At 35.6% G+C, this 21,358-nt stretch overlaps 1 protein-coding gene across 1 annotated transcript; it reads right to left on the bottom strand.

Annotated features, from left to right (window-relative positions):
• Positions 1-20,218: 20,218 nt before the first annotated feature.
• Positions 20,219-20,755, bottom strand: LOC113315289. The gene has a single exon (XM_026563588.1). The coding sequence runs from the start codon at positions 20,753-20,755 to the stop codon at positions 20,219-20,221; it is 537 nt and encodes a 178-aa protein (XP_026419373.1).
• Positions 20,756-21,358: the final 603 nt, after the last annotated feature.

Genomic DNA, 21,358 nt, shown 5'->3' with positions numbered 1-21,358 from the left:
TTGTTATTCTCTGTATGTGTTTGTTTTTCTGTATGTGTATATGTTGATGTCAAAATTGTGAAAAAAAACAGTTTCAGTTTCAGTTGATGTTGATGTTAATAGATGTGATCAACAATTGGATTTGATACCATGATATGCTTTGTTCTGTGTGTTGTGTAAGTTCTTTACATGTTGATGACAAAAAAACAGTTTCAGATGATGTTGATGCCAATATATGGGGTCAACAATTGGAGTTGATCCAGATCCATAAAATGCTTTGTTGATTCTACAATATGTGTTGAATGTTGATAATTAATGTTACGGCTATTTGTTGAAAGTTGAATATTGATAATGATTCTGTAAACTTCAAAGGAATTAGAATAGGAGTTGATGTTTCAGTTGTTGTTGTTGATCCCTTAAAATTGTTTGTCGATGTGTTTGTTTTTCAGTATTCTATTAGATATGAAACTAGTACCTAAGTCTACATATGAACAAGTTATGGTAATTGATGTTGATGTTAAACAATATATTGGGGTCAACAATGAGAGTTGATGCCATATTATTCCAGTAACATGGTTTAACAATAGTAATTGATGCAATTTATTGGATCAACAATAGCAATTGATGCAATTTATTGGATCAACAACAGAAATTGATGCCAAATTATAGAAGTGGATCCATTAATGTTATTGTTCTCTGAGTTATTCATGCTAATGTTTATGCTAATGATAATGTTGTGATTATTGAAGTTGGTTCTCGTTCATATATAAACTATCAGTATTCTACTAGATATGAAACTAGAATATTATACCATGTAGGCTATACAGGATACAAGTTTTTCTTATCAAATGTTGATTCTACATATGTGTTAGTTTTTCAATAACGACATGTTGATTATACAATATGTGTTGAATGTTGATAATGTTGATTATACAAGTTTCAGTTTAGGTTCTTTCACTATGACAAATGAAAACTATAACATATGAACTTCTGTTATATAGAAACTAGAGATATAATGCTAGTTTTGGTTTTGGTTTTAATGTTAATGTTATATAGATAAACAACAGTAGTTCGATGATAATCAACAACAGGAGTTGATACCATTTAATGGTATCAACAACAGGAGTTGATCGCATTAGATAGGATCAACAATAGATGTTGATCCTTTTTTACTAACTGTTCAACTATTATTGTTGTGATTATAAGATGGCTGACTAGATTAATGCTGTTTGAAATAGAGGAAAGGAGCAAGAAGATCACAAAGGATAAATTCGAAGAGTACACAACCAATTGATGAACATGTAGCCACCAAAAGGAAGAGGGTGAGCAAGCAGTTATTGATAGAAGAACACAAGAAAACTGAAGAAGATGTACCAACCAAAAGGAAGAGGGTGAACAAGAAAAATGATAGACCGACAAAGGAGATACAAGAAAATTCAGAAGAAGAAGAATCACAAAGCATTGAGAAAGTTATAGCAACAAAGCGAAAAAGTGAGAACAAGAAGAAAGCAAAGGTACCGAAGAAGAAGAAGATTGAAGAAGAACAAGGAAAAGAAAAAGGAAAGAAAAGGTGGTAATTGAATAATCATAAGAAGACGAAGAAGAAGATTCAGACGAAGAAGAGAAAGAATCAGAGGAGGATGGAGAAGAATCAGAGGAAGAAAAATTAAATGAAGAATCAGATGTGAAGTCGAAAAAGGAACTAAAAGGTAACAATATTGATTTGTGTTTTATGCTGCAATATTAGTAAAATATGCTAGACAACAACTATTAAAAAAGAAATATGTCAATGGTGAGTTGCATTTATGCAGGTAGGCCAAGGGAAAATGAAGTTGCATTTAAAGGAGGTCTCATTCCATTGGTTGAAATGAGGAGTTTTCTACACAAGATGTTTGAAGAAGAATAAGAAGGAAATCCGAAGAAACCAATCCTTGCAAACGCACTTAAGAAAAATCCTTTCTAAGACTTCTTCAGCCCATTCTACACATCAGACAATAACAGTATAGTGACTCATAAATGGTTAGAGAGAATCAATCTAGCAATACGGCTGCTGCTTAGTGGATTTGATAAACAAAGGAAGAAGCTGACATTTGGAGATCCCAAAAAGAATTATACATAGTAATCTCTCGACGCAAGGGAATTTGCGCTGATCTTCAAAATAAAAAGAATTTTAGAGGGTGAAGAGTTCAGGAGGAAACTTAAGTCAAAGAACCAAGATGAATGCAGGGAATTATTGAATAAGAAGTTCAAACCAGAGAAAGAGCAAGATTGTCAGGATAAAATAACTAAGACCGAGGTAGAAAACAAACTACGGATTGCAGCTAGGGATGAGTCAGACCCAGAGTATATTTTCAGACTTTTTGTCACATGGTTATGTGCAGTGGTTTTCTTCCCAGATTCAAGAACAACAAGCTTTGTGAGGAAATGGTTATCTTATGTTCTACAAATGGATGCAGTGTCATGTCCAGATCACATTGTAGAGTATTTGCTTTCGCATATATCAAAACAAAAAGGAAAAAAAGGGATCGTTATTGGATGCACTTCAATGCTACCGGTAAGTGAAAGTCATTTATTTCAAAGCAAAAATGATTATATTTGTATATAGTAAAATGTTACATATAGTAAATAAATAAAAACATCTTGCATTTCTTTGAATCCAGTATTGGTTATGTGAACACACTGGGACTATATCGACAAGAGGAAGGGTTTTGAAACCAAAACTCCAAGATTCCTAAGATGGAACCAGCACACGTTGTTCAAAAAACTTCGAGATGAATTTGACATAAAAGGTGGAGCGAAAATAGACATGACTTGGTTTGATCATAAGGTATTTTTTTTCTTACTATATTGTAATTTACTAGTTCAGAATACTTATTTTTTGTGTATCAACAATGGTAATTGATCCCAACAAAATGGATCAACAACCAAAGTTGACAGAAAAATAACTGAAATCTACTGCAGCTAGGTATGATTATGCAAATTTTTTTGTATCTTTGTATTTAAATCAGAGCTGGTTCATATTAGGATTAGGAAATCAAGTGTGATTATAGATGATAGAATTAAAGAAATGATACCGACTTGTCATCTGAAATATATTACGCATTTTGTGTACCAACAATGGAAGTTGATCCCCAATGAATGGAATCAACAGCCAAAGTTGGCACAAAAATCTGAAATGTATTACACATTTTTTGTATCAACAATGGAAGTTGATGCCCAATGAAAGGAATCAACAACCAAAGTTGAAATTATATCTGAAATGTACTCGACATATATAGTGCTGCAATTTCATATACGTCGCACCTTCACTCGGGGGGGCTACGCCCCCTCGTGAAAGACATATTATGGGTAGAATGTGAGAAAAAAATTATTATTGTCAAAAAAAATACGTTGCTCACTGATATTTGCAGGTTCGTGAAGATTTTGTTGATCCGGCTACATATGAAGAGATGTATTTGATTGACTTGTCAGCACCAACAAGACAGTTGGAAGTAGAGAGGCACAGGAATGAGGTTCCGACAGAGCAAAACATTTATCTTGAACTTGACAAGAAGGAGATAACGTATCAAAGGAGGGGCCAAGCAAAGACATCGATGAGCAACATAATATTCATGAAGAAACTTATTGACAGCAATAAGGACAAGATTCAGTTGAAGCCTGAAGATGAAGCGAAACTTAAAGATATTGCTGAAGAAGTGAAGGAATGGGAAGAAAATGAGAAACATCTCCATAGAGAAAGATCAGAGAGTACTCAACAAGAATTCAACAAAGTATTCAAGGATTTGTTTGAGACTGATTCAACTCCAGTGGAGAATATAGGTGAAGAACCATCTGGAAAGGAATATGAAGTTGAGTTGGAACCTGTTACAAATGAAGAACCATATGGAAAGGAGAATGAAGATGACTTGAACGTAGAAGAAGAACAAGAATCAAGTCAACTGACATTGTCACTTTCAGATGCAGGTCAAAGTGATTTGGAAAAAAGATTTCAGAAGGGTCATCAAAGTGGACTAAAGTTCCAGGTACATCCTTTGGTGTCGGATGCTTTTAGGAAAAACTGGTCAAAGGGTTTCCATGCAGGAAGAGAACAAAATAGAAGACAAGAAGAAGCAGATATTCAAATACATAATGTGATTGCAGAGATTGCTAACTCAGTTCAACAGATAGAAGAGGACAAAGATCTTCCAATAACCAATGTGATTGCAGATACTGGTAACTCAGCTCAACAGTTAGAAGAGGAGAATGAATTAAAGGAAGGAGAAAGGAGTACAAACATGCAGTAAGCAGAGATGGTGGGAGATGTACTTGTTTATTCAACTCCTCCACTTAAGGCTATACTTCCAGAGAGATCAGGTTATGTCCCTACATGTACCATTCATTAACTCAGTTGGAGAAGTACTCAATTTATGTTCTGCACAATTTGAAAATGTATGCAAGTATGATTATGCTTTACAAAATGCAAGTATGTTGATAATGTTTATTATACAAGTTTCAGTTTAGGTTCTTTCACTATGACAAATAAACGCTATAACATATAATGCTAGTTTTGTGTTTTGGTTTTAATGCTAATGTTATATAGATCAACAACAGTAGTGGATAACATAAAATGGAATCAACAACAGGAGTTGATACCATTTGATGGTATCAACAACAGGAGTTGATCCCATTAGATAGGATCAACAACAGATGTTGACCCCTTTTTACTAACAATAGAAGAATCAACAACAATTGTTGATCCCAAAAAACAATGAGTCAACAATGATACTGTTTACATAAGACTCTTGCCTGTTAATCTAATCGGATTATTTCCCTGCAGGTGCTACCCCAACCTTCCCAAGCTTCGGTACGATCACTGCCGGAATATTTACTCCTACTCCTCCAGAACAGATGGAAGATGGTCCAGCACAACAAACAAAATATACTCATACACAGAAGACAGAAGAGAGTGATTCTGAAACTCCAGATGATGATAATGTGTTGGAAGGGCTTAAAGTGATATACAAATTAGATGAAATACCTGGGACAACTGAAGAGGAATACAACACAAGGCAGTGATGATTCTGAAGCGACGCGGAGCCAAAGGAATCAGTCTGACGCTGCTGGAAGAGCATGTAGGTATAATACAAGGTCGTCAAGGAATCCGCTAGATAAATTCACACCTGATGATAAAGTGAAGAAGATGACGAAAGGAGGAAAGGGAAAGAAGAAGGGGGGAGGTGTTTAAGAATCGGTAATAATCGACCTTGATGATTACATTGATGTGACGCCGCCTGAGCCAAAGAAACTGAAGAATCCAGAAAATCTCAAACTCTGGAAATCCTGCACTGAGGAAGAAAAAAATGTCCTTCATACATTCTTTGAGAAAGCAACAGAAAGGTATGCAACTATGTAAAAAATTGCATGTTTATTTATAGGTATAAACAATGAAAGTTGATGCCATGCAACATCTGCGAAAAAACTATTGTAAATCCAAGTTGCAGTTAGAATTTCTAATATTTTATATCAGGACAATAATGCTTCAACAATAATATGTTATGTTATGTCAGGGAGTTAACCTAATCTTTGCAAATGCAGTACCAGAGCATGTAGCTTTTTTTCAACAATGTAGTGGAAGAGATCGTCTTTGGAAGGCATATCCAATCTCTAATCGATGACCAGAATATTAACAACGAGATTATTGATTACTACATCAACATGCTGCAATCAAAGATGAAAATCTATCTAAGCCGGTATACTATGGGAAGAAGCACTTAATTCTGTCTACAAATGCTTATGTAAGTAATGAAAACTCTTAATATGTCTTTTCAATAACTTGTTACATAAATTTATTTAGTTCTACATTATCGTAGTTGAAACCTTTATATGTAAAAAACAAACTAAATGCCAAGAAAACGATGCAGCAAATAATGAGGGGCGCAATAGCTAGCAAAGATGCAAGCAAAGTGGATAAATGTGGGATTCCAGATATGTTAAGGAAAAATTACCCAGTGGATGACAATGATGCAATACTGATGATACCAATGTGTCTACAAGATAGGAATCAGAAACCATTCCATTGGGTGCTTCTTACGTTGATACGTGGAAGATGGTTGATTTTCAACACCGTTTATCACTACAAAGGATACAACAAGCAGTACAATGTCATGGTACAACCATTGACTCCTCTCCTGAGTCAAATGGGTATAAAAGATGTTGAGACAGGTGAACCAGTAATTACAATTTTAGATCATTACAAGGTACCACCGCAACAAGGTTTGGACTGCGCAATGCACATCTGCATGTTCATGAAATTTTTGGTGAAGCGTGGAGAGTGCTGGGATCTGAATGATAAGAGCATTGAATACCATGAGAAGATAAACAAGAAGAGACCGAAGATGGCTTCCAGGATGTTAGCTGAATTTGATGCATGGAAACCAACTTTGGAAGAAGGTAAGAAAGTACAAGAACTTACAGACTCAGTCGAAGAGGTATCAACATACAAGACTCTGTTGAACCATTAGATTAGTGCAAACACACTTAAGTGTAGTTTTACATATGCTGGTAAGTGATTTAGTTAATCTGTGTAGGTCTTCTAATTGATTATCAAGACATCTTATAGTTATTATAAATTTATGTCTGAAAGTCTGTTTATGTTCTGAAACAATTTGGTGGATATGTTTAGTACTAGTTTGTTATGAATTAATATTACTATTAGTTATCAAGTGATTATCAAGTGAATGAAATGGTTTTGTTATCAAAGTGAATGAATGTTGGTAGTAAATATTACAGGTATGCGCAGCTAATGGAGTTGATTTGTATATATAGATGAAACCATTTTTTTTTTCTTTTTATTGAGCATCAACAATGGAAGTTGATCCATTTTTGGGATCAACAATGGGAGTTGATTGATCGCTGTCGTATGCGTCAAAAATAATTCACTTTCTCACTCAACTAAATTTAAATGAAGTACGTGGTAAGAAAGAATCCGTTCCAACAGAGAAGCTTTTGTTATTATAAAATTCCGGTTTCTTAGTAACCAAGGGAGAGGTTTTGAATTTTATCTAAGCAATAAAATAAATCAAAGCAAATAAAATAGTTGGAATAATCAATAAAGAGAGATATTGGTCAAGGAGTTCATCTTCAATCTTAAACAAGTACTTGAATTCATGATTAGAATTACAATTTAATCTCTTTATCATCAAAAGCCTAGGGTATCAAGAGAGCAAGAAAATCCATTAATTTCCAAAGTTCATCAACACACACATTAGAGTTGCATATGTGAATTCTACCTAAAGAATAACCTAACGCCTTGCGCTAATTAAGTTCAATTCCTAGGAGCATTATATTTTGGAAATAGGCTAATCAATGCAATTGTCATACATTGCGCATGACAATTCGGACAATGGTCAAACTCTACATATGATTACGAGAGTGTATCACTACAAACCCTAATCATATCATGCTACTTGTATTAAGGGTTATCGCTCGATGATAAGCCATCAATTAGCTATGGACAAGGATGCAAGTCTAATTAATTGGTCACTTAACCAAACAAACATCTAACTCTATCGCAATACATCAATCATGTGATTATAAAAACAGTAAAAGTTCGAACGATAATCAAGAGAGAAAACTAATGCATTAATCAAGCAAAAGTTGTAGATATAGGACTACATCCTTAACCAACAAAATAGATTTAGCTACTCATAGCTATGGAGTTCATCAACATTATTATAATTGAATAAAAAAGATGAAACAATAAGAAAATCCTAGTATCTAGCTCTCCTCCAAACTCCAAGTAGAATACGTGATCCTAAAAGATGTAGAAGACTTTTCCTTTTGTAGCTTTTCTCCCTTCCAAAATTAGGTCAAGTCTCAAAGGTCCAATAGATAGAAGTCCACCAAACCCATATGTGAGGAATACTCATGCAGAAAATATGCCCCAAAAACTGTCGTCGGAAAACTGGTAAGATGGCCGGCAATTGGCCGTAGAAATCACCGGGAAGTAGCTCAGATGACCGGCAAGTCCACCCGGTCACCGGTCAAACTCAGACCGAGTCAATGAGAAGTCAGTCAGGTTAACTGGTTGAATCAGATCCGAATCAGCTGTCTAACTCGGCTGATTGGACTGAGTGGTCTTGACACAGGCCTTTGCACAGGCTGAACTTGTGTTGCGCAAAGATTGCGCTTCACTGCTTCATAGCCAGCCATGATGGCTGGTCAATCATCTCAACACCTTCACAATCACCTGCAATCCCTTGCTTAGCTCATTGGCAATACAAAGTCACCAACTCATCTGCCATCCTACCTGTCATTCAATCACTGCACAACATCCATCACTCCACTCTACCACTTCAGTTCATGCTGCATCCTTGCAATGCACAGCTCAACCACAGACAATGCTCTTGCAGCCAAAAAATCTCCGGCTGCACACCCATTTATAACTGCACCTGCACCTGAGCATTCAACCACTGCCTAATTCAGTTCATTTCTTCTATAATCATCACAACAGCAACTTCTCCAGCTGCACTTACAACTCCGCTGTTACCCCCATTGGCAGCATCAGACTACTCTGCATTCAAACACTGACCCTGCAATATTGCAATTTCAGTTCCACCATTTCCGGTACCACAAACACCCTCATCTTCTTGAGCACCAACATCAATTGCAGCTGCAACTCCACCAGTCCATCTCAGTCATACCACCACTGCCAGGCTCAGCTTCAGTTCTGCATCATCATGAATCCAACATAACTGCAGCGACATCTTCTGTAGCTTCACAACCACCTAACCCATGGCAATAGCTCACAGGAAACCACACAAACCACCTTAAAGCTCTCATTCAATGTTTCATGACAACTCCATATCAGCACCTCAGTGATGTAGCTTCCCAGAACTCAGATGTAGCTTCTTCTTCCAAACCCTGCCATCACCTGCGTATGAACTTCTCAAATTTCCTTATTCAAATACTAGCAGCCACAGATCCATCTCCTCATTCTCAGTTCAAGCCATCTCTCACAACTTTGAGCAACACAGCATCACCAGTTTCTTGTTCATTTCAGTTCAAGCTCAAACTTCGATTTCATCCCTTAATCACCTCCTGCAAGTCAGGTTCAACAAAATTTCTTCCTTCGTGCAATCCCAGGCGTACTCATCACAAACCACCAACAACAGCTCTACTATGACTCAAGCCATCACAGCTGCAACTCTCTGCACCTGTAGTTTGTACCTGCCCTAGACATTCATCTAAATTCACCACCAACTCCATTCTGCACTTCATTCTTAACTTCACATCATACCCAATCTTCTAATTCATCTGTTGATCTTCAAACTCAAATACAGATTCAAACCCTAGGTCCAATTCTTCAAATCAAACCATCACAGCAGATTCAATTTCTTCACTGTTTATACATATTAACACAAACCCAAGCTCTTAATTTCTCTTTTCAACTCAAATACAGAAACCCTAACCTGATGGTGAATCGATGGCAGTAATTTCAGAATCTCCTTTCTCTGTTGATACCAAAAACATCTCTAATTTCTTCATTGTTAATCTATGAGCTTCTTCTTCTCTTTCTCCCTGAACATCAATTTCTTCAACCCTTGTAAACATCAACAACGACCCATTCTTCATAATCCGGTGAATTTCTTCTTGTTATTTCTTTGAGAATGGAATTCAGAAACCCTTAAATTTCAGATCCCCAAATCAACAGCAGCAACGGCTTCAAACCCTAATTTCCTTCTTCATTTCTGCTGCATCAGAGCTTCACTAGACCAACAGCAACAACGAAATCTTCTCGAATCTCCATCTCTCTATGTTGTTCAATTTCTTCTCTATTTTGTCTCTTGAAGTATCAGCAGCAGCCGCCATCCTCACTTCTCTCTTCTTTCTCGATTTCAGATACGTGGTAATGAGAAGAAATTCTTCTCTGAATTTTTGGTTTGTGTAGGAATTGGAATTCCTTGCACTTAAGATATGTAGAGAGGCCACCAAAGAATGACAGCCCCCTCTTCCTCCATTATGCTCCCAATAGCACATGCATACGAAATGATGCTTTCACCCTTCTTGTTCCAAGACCTACTCCAAATGAACGCTTTCTCCCTCCTCGAATTCTTCTACCAACAACAGTCGTCTTTTACTTCTCAGATCCACTTCTTCTCTTCAATTTCTCTTCATCACTAAAGCTGTCATGCTTTTCAAACAATGAATTTGCATCACTAAAGCTGACATGCTTTTCATACAGAGATGAAGAAATAAAAGCAAATAATGAGAAACAGTTTCGCCTCAGAACAGCATTTGCGCCTTTTAGCCTTTTAAGTGATGTTTCTTCTTCTTTTTATCTAAATGACTCCAAAGTACCTAAACACTCAAAAGCAAACATAAGATACATAATTTACAAGAAAACATAGCAAAGAAAGCATAAACAGTAGATAAATATTAAGGTATTTTAGACACATATCATTGATCCGGAAAATAAATGGGTCAAAAAAATAATCGATGAATAACTGATTGGTTTCTCATCAAGTGAATGGATGTTGGTAGTAAAGATTGCAAGTATGCATGGTTGATGGAGTTAACTTGTATATATAAAGATAAAACAATGCAAATTTTTTCTTTTCAGTAAGCATCAACAATGGAAGTTGATCCAGTAATGGGGATCAACATTGGAAGTTTATGCCATGACTTGGATCAACATTAATATGTTGATATTGTTTACCTAGTAAAGATTGCAGGTATGCACAGCTAATGGAGTTAACTTGTAACCATGCAATTTTTTTCTTTTCATTAAGCACCAATAATGGAAGTTGATCCAGTAATAGGGGATCATCAATGGAAGTTGATACCATGACTTGGATCAACATTGATATGTTGATACTGTTTACATAGTACTTTTTCCTGTAAAAAATCCAGTAAACCTGGAACCTACAACTGAAATAAACTGACAAGAATAACATTCATAAACAAAAAATAAAACAGAATGTATATCATTAAAAACACAACAAATCCAACCAGAAAAATAGGAAAACAATAAAAAGAACTAACATCCATGTTAATCATCAAAGAACTAGAATAAAAAGGTAAAAGAAAAAGTTCAGAAAAATAAGAAACATCAGAACTAGCATACTACGATTACTGATACTTCAGAACAACATCCTCCTCAATAAGTTGATCATTCTAAAGTTAGACTCCTTGCGGAAGACTGGTGCACGAGGAGCCAAAGGAGCTCTGCGACATCTACGGCGGTTGTGGAAGGAAAATCTTCCACACTGACCACACTTCTTTTTCTTGCGAACTTTCTCTCGAGAACCCCTATACCTTGAAGTAGTTGGCCTTCCAGCTGACGCTTGACCGCCATTGGGAGGCAAAACATAACCTTCCTCATTGATTTTAGGAGGCCTCTCACAGTCAGAAATAGGATAGATAGGACGAGCATACAAACCTCTATAGTACTCGGTGCTATAATATGGTATGATGTACTTGTAAGGTTCATCTGGCCCAATCTGCAACATCGCTTTCATCGAATGAGTGCAAGGGAAACTATGCTTCTTCCACCAATTGCAAGTGCATGTCTTATCATCCAAGTCGACTGTGTGCTTTCCAGTAGGAGAAATGATCTCTAAAACTTTATCACTTGGTCTGCGGAACTTGTAAAATCGGCAGTCAGTAACCCTCTTGTTGAGCCTAGCCTGCATCCGGGGAGTAAGCTTTCCAGTCCACTTACCAGACTCCATCTTCCCCTTGTAGTTCTGCTCCATTACATAAGCACGAATAGAATCTAGAATCTCAAGTGCTGGAAGCCTCTTATCATGCTTAATCATACTGTTAAAACTCTCAGCAATGTTTGATGTGTTCTCACCAAACCTTTATCCTAGAAATGCATGTGAAGCCCAGTTCTGGAATGGAATCTTTACCATCCAATCAATAACTGAATCCAGCTTCAGATTGCTCATACTCTTGGTAGAAGCAAAAAACTTCTCCTTTGTTAACGCAGTGTAGCACTCTCCAAACAGCTTCACAGCAGTTTTCCTACTCTTTCCCTTTGGAACCGGAATATTACCTTTCATGTGGTACAAACATAAAGAATGGTAAGCTTTTGGAAAGACAATAGGGACATGCTTCAAAAGGCCAGCTCCACGGTCTGATATGATGGTCAGTGGACGGTCTTCACTGATAATACCCTTCAAATTAGTTAAGAACCATTTCTAACTATCACAATTCTCGTAAGGTACGATTCCAAATGCAACTGGATAGATCTCTACAACAAACAAATAAACACGAAAAATTCACAAAGTGACCCATAAAACTAAAATGCATGAACAAGTTATGGGGTGAACAACAAATATTATGGGATCAACAACAGATATTATGGGATCAAAAAGTGAGATTATGGGATCAACAAGTGAGTATATGGGATCAACAACTGAAATTATGGGATCAACAAGTGAGATTATGGGATCAACAACTAAGTTATGAGATCAACAACTGAAATTATGGGATCAACAACTGAAATTATGGGATAAACAACACATATTAAGGGATCAACAACAAATATTATGGGCTCAACAACTAAAATTATGGAATCAATAACAAAGTTATGAAAGTTATGGAATCAACAAACTGAAATTATGGGATCAACAATAGAAACTACGAACCTACAACAAAAGTTAATACATAAATATGGGATCAATAACAATATTTATGGGATCAACAAAAGTTATGTGATTCATATGATTGAAATGCAGGGAAATATCAGACAACAAAATTCATTGTGTCATTAACAAAAACACTTAATAATTAAAAAAGAGAAAAAAGATTAAAAAAAAATACCTTGGTTACCAGTTTCCCCGCAAGCAACCATAAGACCGCCCTTAAACTTCCAGTGAGAAAAGTACAATCACTAAACAACATCGGACGACAGTACTTATTGAAACCAGTAATAGAAGCTTCGAAAGCAATAAAAAACCTCTGGAACTGCTTCGTTTCACACCATCATACTCAAACTTAACGACGCTACCAGGATTATAACGTTCAATTGATTCTTTATACTAAAGGAGGTCTGAATAAGACTTGATGTCATCACCCCAAAGAAACTCTTTAGTGAACTTTAAACCATGGTATGCCTGACTATACGTGAGATCAATACCATATTCCAGATGGAGCAGATCTTGGACATCAGCTGCAGTCTTCTTTTTCTTTGATGCTCGAATTTCATCTATTAAGATATCCTTCAGAAAAGACTTCGGCATCCTGACTTTTGCGGGATCAGAAGAAGCTAAATCACATAAATGCTCTCCGCGAAACTTCTTGCATTGAAAGACACCTTTAGTGTTAGCAACAAGAGATGCATGAAACCTCCAGCTATAATTTTGACTTATCTTGTTCTTACACTCCACAGTGTAACGTTTCTTGTCACTCTTACGTACTTCAAGTTTGTAACCACTATGATATTCGTACTTCTTAACAGTATCACGACAATCAATTGTACTTTCAAAAACCTGCCCCACTACGGTTAAGATGTTGGCCCAAGTATCTGACTTCTTTGGGACCCTTTTGATCAAAGATGAATCATCCATCAAGTCTTCTACAAAAGCCAGCTCGTTGTTTGATACACAACTTGATACTGACGAAGAAGGCGCAACAGAAGAAGAAGAATGAACAGAATCAACACAAATCTTCAACTGGATGTTAAACTTCACAACATCAATCCCTTTCGAGATGCAGTAGTGAATGAAAAACCTCAATTCCAAATCGTGACTAATAACATGTGATCTTCCATCTACAGTGTAACCAAACAGTACAAGGTCTTCAGGGATATAAGGCCAGTATTGTTTCACCATACTTATCATGTCACTGGCCATAGTTGATTCAGAAACAACATGCAAGATGGTCAAATTGCAAAATGTGAACTCTGCAACAACCATCTTTGGCCTGCAACAAAAACATAATCATTTCATTATCGAAGTTATATGCATCAACAATGAAAGTTGATCCAACAAACCTGCATCAATAAACAATGTTGATCCAATAAAAACAGATGTCAACAACAATAAACAGAAAATTATCCAAGTTATATGCATCAACAATGGAAGTTGATCCACTAAACCTGCATCAACAACCAATATTGATCCAACAAAAAAGGTATCATCAACCTATAATCAAAAATTATCCAGGTAATTTGCATCAACAGTGAAAGTTGATCCAAAAAACCTGCATCAACAACCAGTGTTGATCCAAATAATCTGGATATAGTACAAATTTTCAGTGTCAACAATGAAAAATCTATGTCAACAACAAGGATTTTGCTGCAAAAGAACAACATAAACATCATCATATATGTTACTTCACATCGCATTAGTATGCAATCGGTGCAAATATGAACCTGCAACATGAAATACTACATGAACATACATGCAAAATTTAAAAAATTCACTGCAAACTATAAGAAAAAGCCTAAACCTAATCTACAGATTCAAATTACGTCGCACATCACTCGGGGGTTGCGCCCCCTCGTGAAAGTTATATTCACCGTCGATTGTTAGATAGTAAACTAAGATATGCAAACTGAGTTTACAGACACTAAATTGTAACTTCTAATTGATTACACTAACATCTAACTTATAATTATACCAAAACTGATTCATCAACACTCAGTATTCTCAAAAATAATTCTTCAATACTCAGTATTATCCAAATAATACTACTAATAATTCATCCACACTATTCAAAGTACATTGAAGCAACAGAACATAACAGATCAACAAAACTCATGAATTATAAACCTAACATTGAATCATGAGCTGATCTAAGTAAAACAACATAAATTCAAAAATCAAAAATCGGAGATTGCAGATTGAATAATTGAATAATACCTGTTTGAGAGATGAATAACGATTTCGAATTCAAATAATATGTAAATGAACCAATCAATCCAGTAGAATCAAACACACAGAATCAAGCTTCTAAAAATTCGTTCTCTGCAACATAAAAAACAAAAAAACTGAATTTAAAAATTGAAGATTTAGAAAATACAAATTGAACATGCAAACATCATATAAATTTCTACTCATCTTCAATAACTAATCACCATTACCAATTTGTTGCAGGAAAAACAGATCGAGAATTTTTGGTTGAATTCGTTGTTGATGAAGAAACTCAATTCAGATCTCATATATAAAGGATCGAACGATTAAATCAATGAACATAGATTTAGTAGAAGAAGAAGATGATGAATCAACTGACGGGTATTCTTCTACTTATTGAAAACCAAGATTTCGTAGAAAATTTTTCGAAATGTTTTTTCTTCTCAGCCGACGGAACTCGAGTATCTCTCTCTCTCTCTTCAGTTCTGTTTTTCTTTCCGTTGATAACTGCTTTTTGTGTTTAGATTATTAAATATATATGAAGGGTATAATTGTAATCTCGCAGATTTTTTAATGGACCCTTGATGGGCTTTGGATTGAGAGGGGTATATTTATTGTGTCATAAGGGTAATTGTGAAACCCGTGAAAAACAAGGGCATTTATATAATTCCCACAGAGTAAAAAGAAAAGAATTTGGTTTGAACTATGAACGCTAGAAGACGGACAATTGGATCCGGATCTTTTCCAAATCCGTGAACCCAACTAAGTTCTCCACACCCCTCCCCTCACCCACCCAACTTTTGTAGCAGTTTTATTAAGATCAACATTTCTTCGTTTTCTTTTCCTCCTGTAAGTCAATCAAACAATGTAAGCCTTCAAATTTTTATAGGTTTCGTATGCAAATAAAGAACCATCGAGAAATGATAAAAACTAAGAATTACAAATTCAAAAAATGAGAGGAAATTGAAAAAAAAAAACGTTTAAAGAAAAACCAATTAACTGTTTGCTTGAGATAACATGAAAAAAAAGAGAGATTAAACAAGTCTTCAAGTAAAATAACCCATTTACTCTTTGTTTAGCTTCATAACTCATGCCATCAAATTAAAGTTGAGACTAAGAGATTGGGTACCTTTGCTGTTGGAAGAACAATTAAGAATAAGAGAAATTAGGCATAAAATTAAGGAATTAAGGATTCATGGACACTCTTAAATGGACAAGGTCAGACAAAATTTGCGCCATTTTCTCCACAAAATCCAAACGACAATGAATTTAAGTGTAATATTTTGATGATATGGTCCTCTTATAAGATTCTATATTCTTAAGAAAAATGCACGCAATTCAAGATAGCAAACCTCACCATCTACCGATCTTAATTTCAACCGTTAAATTTGAACGGCTGACATTCAAAGGGGTAGATGGTCGTTTTATACATCTCGAATTGTGTTCATTTTTTCTAGGAATGTCGAGTCTTTAAGAAGAATATATCATCAAAATATTACACTTCATTTCATTGTCGTTTGGGTTTTGCGGAGAAAATGGCGCAAATCTTATCCGACTTTGTCCATTTAAGAGTCTCCAACTATTTAAGTTGGAGTTGCTTGATTGTGCGGCAGAAGTTCTACTAGACAGCAAGAGAGGTGAGAGAGAGAGAAAAGAAAGGCACATGCGCACAGTTTGGTGAACAAATTTTATCTCACTTCTGTTGAGTACTTGAGTGGGAAAGAAGTGGCTTCCAGGAAGAAAGAGAAATGATTTCCACCATCGAGAGTCAGCTAATCGTAAAAAGATTTTATCGAAATAGATTCGTACACCGAAAACAAAATCACCAAGGGAACATGCCCAAAAAAAAAAATATTCTCATTGTCAGGCCCACAATTAATTTTAGATACCGTGACACCCATAATTATTTTCATGACAACCATAATTATATGAAATTATTAAAAATGTCTACATGATGGATTATGCATCCGCATGACGAGTTATGCATCAGGGGTATAAATGGCAACGCAACTTGGATATAACATATTTAAAATCCGCGTCTTGGAATTTTACAAATTTTATATCGTTGGAAATCTTTTTAAGAGGCTACGCATCGAGTACAAACAACAATATCAATTTTTTGTTTTTAACGAAAAAATCGGAGGTGATCTCATTTTAGGCAAAATTTCGAAAACTGACTACATAACCATTATGCAGCCACCAAAAAAGATGCATCACACATTCTGCAGACGCATAACGAATTATGCAACCATTTTCTCGACTGCATAACAAATTATGCATCTATAACAAGTTATGTAACCACTGTTTTGGTTGATTTTTAGTGTGTACATAAAAACTTGATGCATAATGCAGTATGCATCCATATTTACATATGCATATCAGGTTATGCATCTATTTTCTCGATGCATAAAAGATTGTGCAACAATTTTCTCGATGCATAAAGCATTATGCAGTCATATTTCCACGACTGCATAACATGTTATGTAGATATTATTGTAGGTGCATGACAAGTTATGCAACCTTATTTTTTGTTGGTTTCAATACTTAGAAAAAAGTAGCTGCATAACGTGTTATGCAACCGTTTTCTGGACCGCATAAAAAGTTATGCAAAAAAAAAAAAAAGGCTGCAGAACGTGTTATGCAACCAATTTCGAGAACGCATAACAAGATATGCAACAAATTTGTAGATGCATAACCTGTTATGCATCACTATTCACACCTCCATTTTCTTTTAAATGTACGTCACACGCACACCAAATCCATCTGCACTTCCATCTCCAAAGCGCTTTTGTGATTTTATTCGTTAAAGGTCTTCCGCACTTCTATTTTTCATAAATTCATATACCAGAATCCGTTGAACACCTCTTTCATCGTCCTCGTTACAATAAGTCACTAATTTTACAAGGTTTTTATGGCCAACTACTCCAAGTACATTTACTTCTGTAACCCATTCCTTGTGCCCCTGAAAAGGTACCAACATAAACAAAAGGCAAGCATGAGATACTATGAAAATCACGTATGAAAGAGAAGCTAATTTTCATGTTTAGTTATGTATTTTTTTTAGTCAGACGTGAATAAGGGACATTTCTATGTAACATGAGTCACAAAAAAGGAAGCAATTGTAGTCCTATTCTTATGGAGGCTATCAAGAATTTGGAATGCAGCACATAGACTCATTTCTCTTATTATATGTGTGCATACTTGTTGTATAGATCATCATATGTGTATTTTTAGGCCTCTTGCTAGCAAGTTTACATGAAGAACTACAATAGTGTATTAACATACAGAATTTGAAGCATTACTATAAAAACAAAATTATATGAGATGAACTTGCCTGCAATCCTCTTTTGCCAAGCTGTTTAATAGCAACATCGATCTTAGCACGTGAATCCTCCGAACTGCTTATCCGCGCCCTGTAAACACTCCCGAACCCACCCTCACCAATCATAAGAATCTGGTTGAAATTCTTTGTTGCACTCTTGAACTCAGATAATGTGAACACTCTAATATTGTTAGATTTTTTTGTTGGACACCGTAAATGTTTCCGGCTTGGGGTCTGGTTTGATGACCCCACACTTATGTATGATACATTCTGAGATCCAAATGCAGAATCAAATCTTCTAAAATCATCGGTCGATGTAGAAGCACTAGAAGATAAATGAGGCATTGATTACCTTGTAGTAGAAGTAGTTATCAGGTCATTTCTCTTCTCCCCATTATCGGATTGAAAGCACCTCATGGTTATTCAACAAAAAGTAATCAAGCAGTAATTTCTTCCCTGCATTTAGAAAGCAAGAAAACATCAAAAATCTAATACCCGCTAAAAAATCAAAATTATAAACGCATTATAATAGTAGCCAAAGCTGACATTAACCACAACACAATGCAACATTTGTCTCTAAGCTAAGACATGATTGCATAAAAACAAAAAACAAAGCTGAATCCATAAATCCCATTGCCTTACCTAAGAAAACCATCTTTTCTGCAGATTGGGAATCAAAATGAGAAAAATTATAGCCCACATTACTAAAAGAATTGAAAAAACAAAATTATCTCTTTCAATTGTCATGGAAACAGAAGAAAAAACTTCACCTTTTTTTGTTGCTCTTTACAAATTGGTACCGGAGGAGAAGCTAATACACTAAACTTGAGAAATCCCAAATAATTGTTTCCTTAAAGACAAAATCCAAAGTCGGTAAGAGAACAACGAGCTTCCCACAACTTCTAAAATGCAGGTCAATTCCATCCAGCAAACTTCGTTGCATCCAATTGATTCTTCTCTGTATTTCTGGAATTTTGATTAAATTGATTTGAGAAATTCATTAACAGGGTTTGGTGAAGAGAGAGATATCCAACCCTTTTTGGTGGGATATGAGAGATTGATGGTTTTGGTCGTCGTCCTCCTCCTCCTCGTCGTCTAGTCTGTGAATTTAATCGAAGGTTAGAAGAACAAAAAAGACCGAAACCTAATTTTATAAACTATGGGCTTGGGAGAAATATTTTCACCGAGAATGGGTGCGCGCTTGAAGATTTCTGAGCGTGGGTTTCATAGTGGAAAAAATCTGAAAAATAGGTGTGGTTGTAGTTTTCACAATCACCAATGTTGCACCGGGTGAGAGGGTGGTGGGGCCCACTCATGCCCCACCCCTATACCAATGCAGAAAAGTGACATTAAGGCCGTCTGATCCCCTCTCGGTGCACACTTCGAAATGGATGTAGCAAAGTTGTTATTTTATTTATCACCAAACTAAACAATTTGCATTGTAATTTTTTTATTTATCTCACCTCTTTGAACAACACATTTTTATTTATCACCAAACCAAACAATTTGCATCGTAATTTTTTTCGCCGGCCCGGACTGTTAGTCATCTATCATTATGTTTCACACGTAAATAAAGATTTTCGATTAAAAATTAAAAGAATCAATACCAAAAAAAAAAACCAAAAAAATATTGTCTCTTCCTAAAAGATAAATAATACTCCCTCTGTTTTTGGAAAAGAGATATTTTCACTTTTTCATTTTAGCCTAAAAAATAGGCCAAATTGAAAAAAATGATAGTACTCCCTCCGTTTCTGGAAAAGAGATACTTTCAATTTTTCATTTTAGTTTAAAAATAGGCCAAATTGAAAACGTAAAAGTATCTCTTTTCCAGAAACGGAGGGAGTACTATCATTTTTTTCATCCTAACCTAAAAATAGGTTAAATTGAAAGAAAAAAAAAAGTAACTATTTTTTTAAGAACAAAGGGAGTAGTAAAAAAAACATTAACAATCAAACCAAATGGACTTTTGAAATCTAATACAAAGTCCAATCGAATCCCAATACGACTCCAACTGGAATCATACAGTAAGAACTTGGTTGTTGTTTTTTTTTTGAAGCCGAAATTCATTGATAAAGGGTTAAGTACATAACTTAAGATTGACAACATCATCCCTTAAAGCCTTATACATATCGGCCGGGATATCATCCAAAATATTAAAAGAGGCACGTAAATTTCTTGCCCTATTAGCTATTACATGAGCCACATTGTTGCCAGATCTGTTTAGATAAATTAGAGTAGTTCCTGACCTAGTAGATAACTGATGCTTTATTTCATTTACAAGACCCTGGTTCACCCAATGTACATACAGGGTAGCATCATTGATAGAGAAAAAAACATTTTGGCAGTCTGATTCGAGCAGAATACGATCAAAGTGTAGATTGTTCCCCCAATTTAGTGCTTCATTGATGGCAAAGCACTCATCCTGCTCTGCATCTATTCCTTCATTGAAGTACTTTCCTCTGATGCCTCTGCTGTTGCCTGCGGAATCCCTAATTATTAGCCCAATACCAAATTTTTTTACTGTATCATCAAAAGAAGCATCTATATTGATCTTAAGATAGTTATCTGCTGGAGGTGACCAACTAGTGTTCTTTATTCTAGTCAATATTTGCATCTGATGCTATTTTATGCACTGATTTAACAACCACCTAATATTAGTTGATGTCACCCATCGATTCATGCTTTTGTTCTGGAAAATTCTAGCGCATCTATTCTTCCATATTTGCCAAGCAGCGATCATCAAAGTCAGAATCCAAGTATTCTGCTCTTCAGTGCTAACATTTTGAGTATTGGAGAACCAACTTGTTATCCAGTTCATAACTGAAGTATGCAGGTGTTGTATATTAGAGACATTGACATTCATATCAATCCAAACTGAAGATGAATAAGAGCAAGAAAATAATAAATGTTCAATGGTTTCATTTTCCTCCTTGTAGTGAGGGAAAATGGTATTTATATTTGGGTTATACTGGTTGATCTTAACTAAAGTTGGAACAATCCCCTTCAAACATTTCCAAATGAAAAGTTTTACTTTATGCGACGCATTCATGCTCCACAGTTTTTTCCAAACCGGCTTAGGTATGTGAGTTGAGTCCTGCTTGTATTATTTCCTATGGTAGTTAGAACCATGTATGCTGACTTAACTGTGAAGGCTCCCATTATGTTTGGTTCCCATATAAGTGTGTCTTCTCCATGTTGAGGAATGTACATATTCAGA

This window comes from Papaver somniferum, chromosome 10 (assembly GCF_003573695.1).
Source record: "Papaver somniferum cultivar HN1 chromosome 10, ASM357369v1, whole genome shotgun sequence".
In the NCBI taxonomy this organism is placed as follows: domain Eukaryota; kingdom Viridiplantae; phylum Streptophyta; class Magnoliopsida; order Ranunculales; family Papaveraceae; genus Papaver; species Papaver somniferum.
This window is presented reverse-complemented; position numbering and strand designations above follow the sequence as displayed.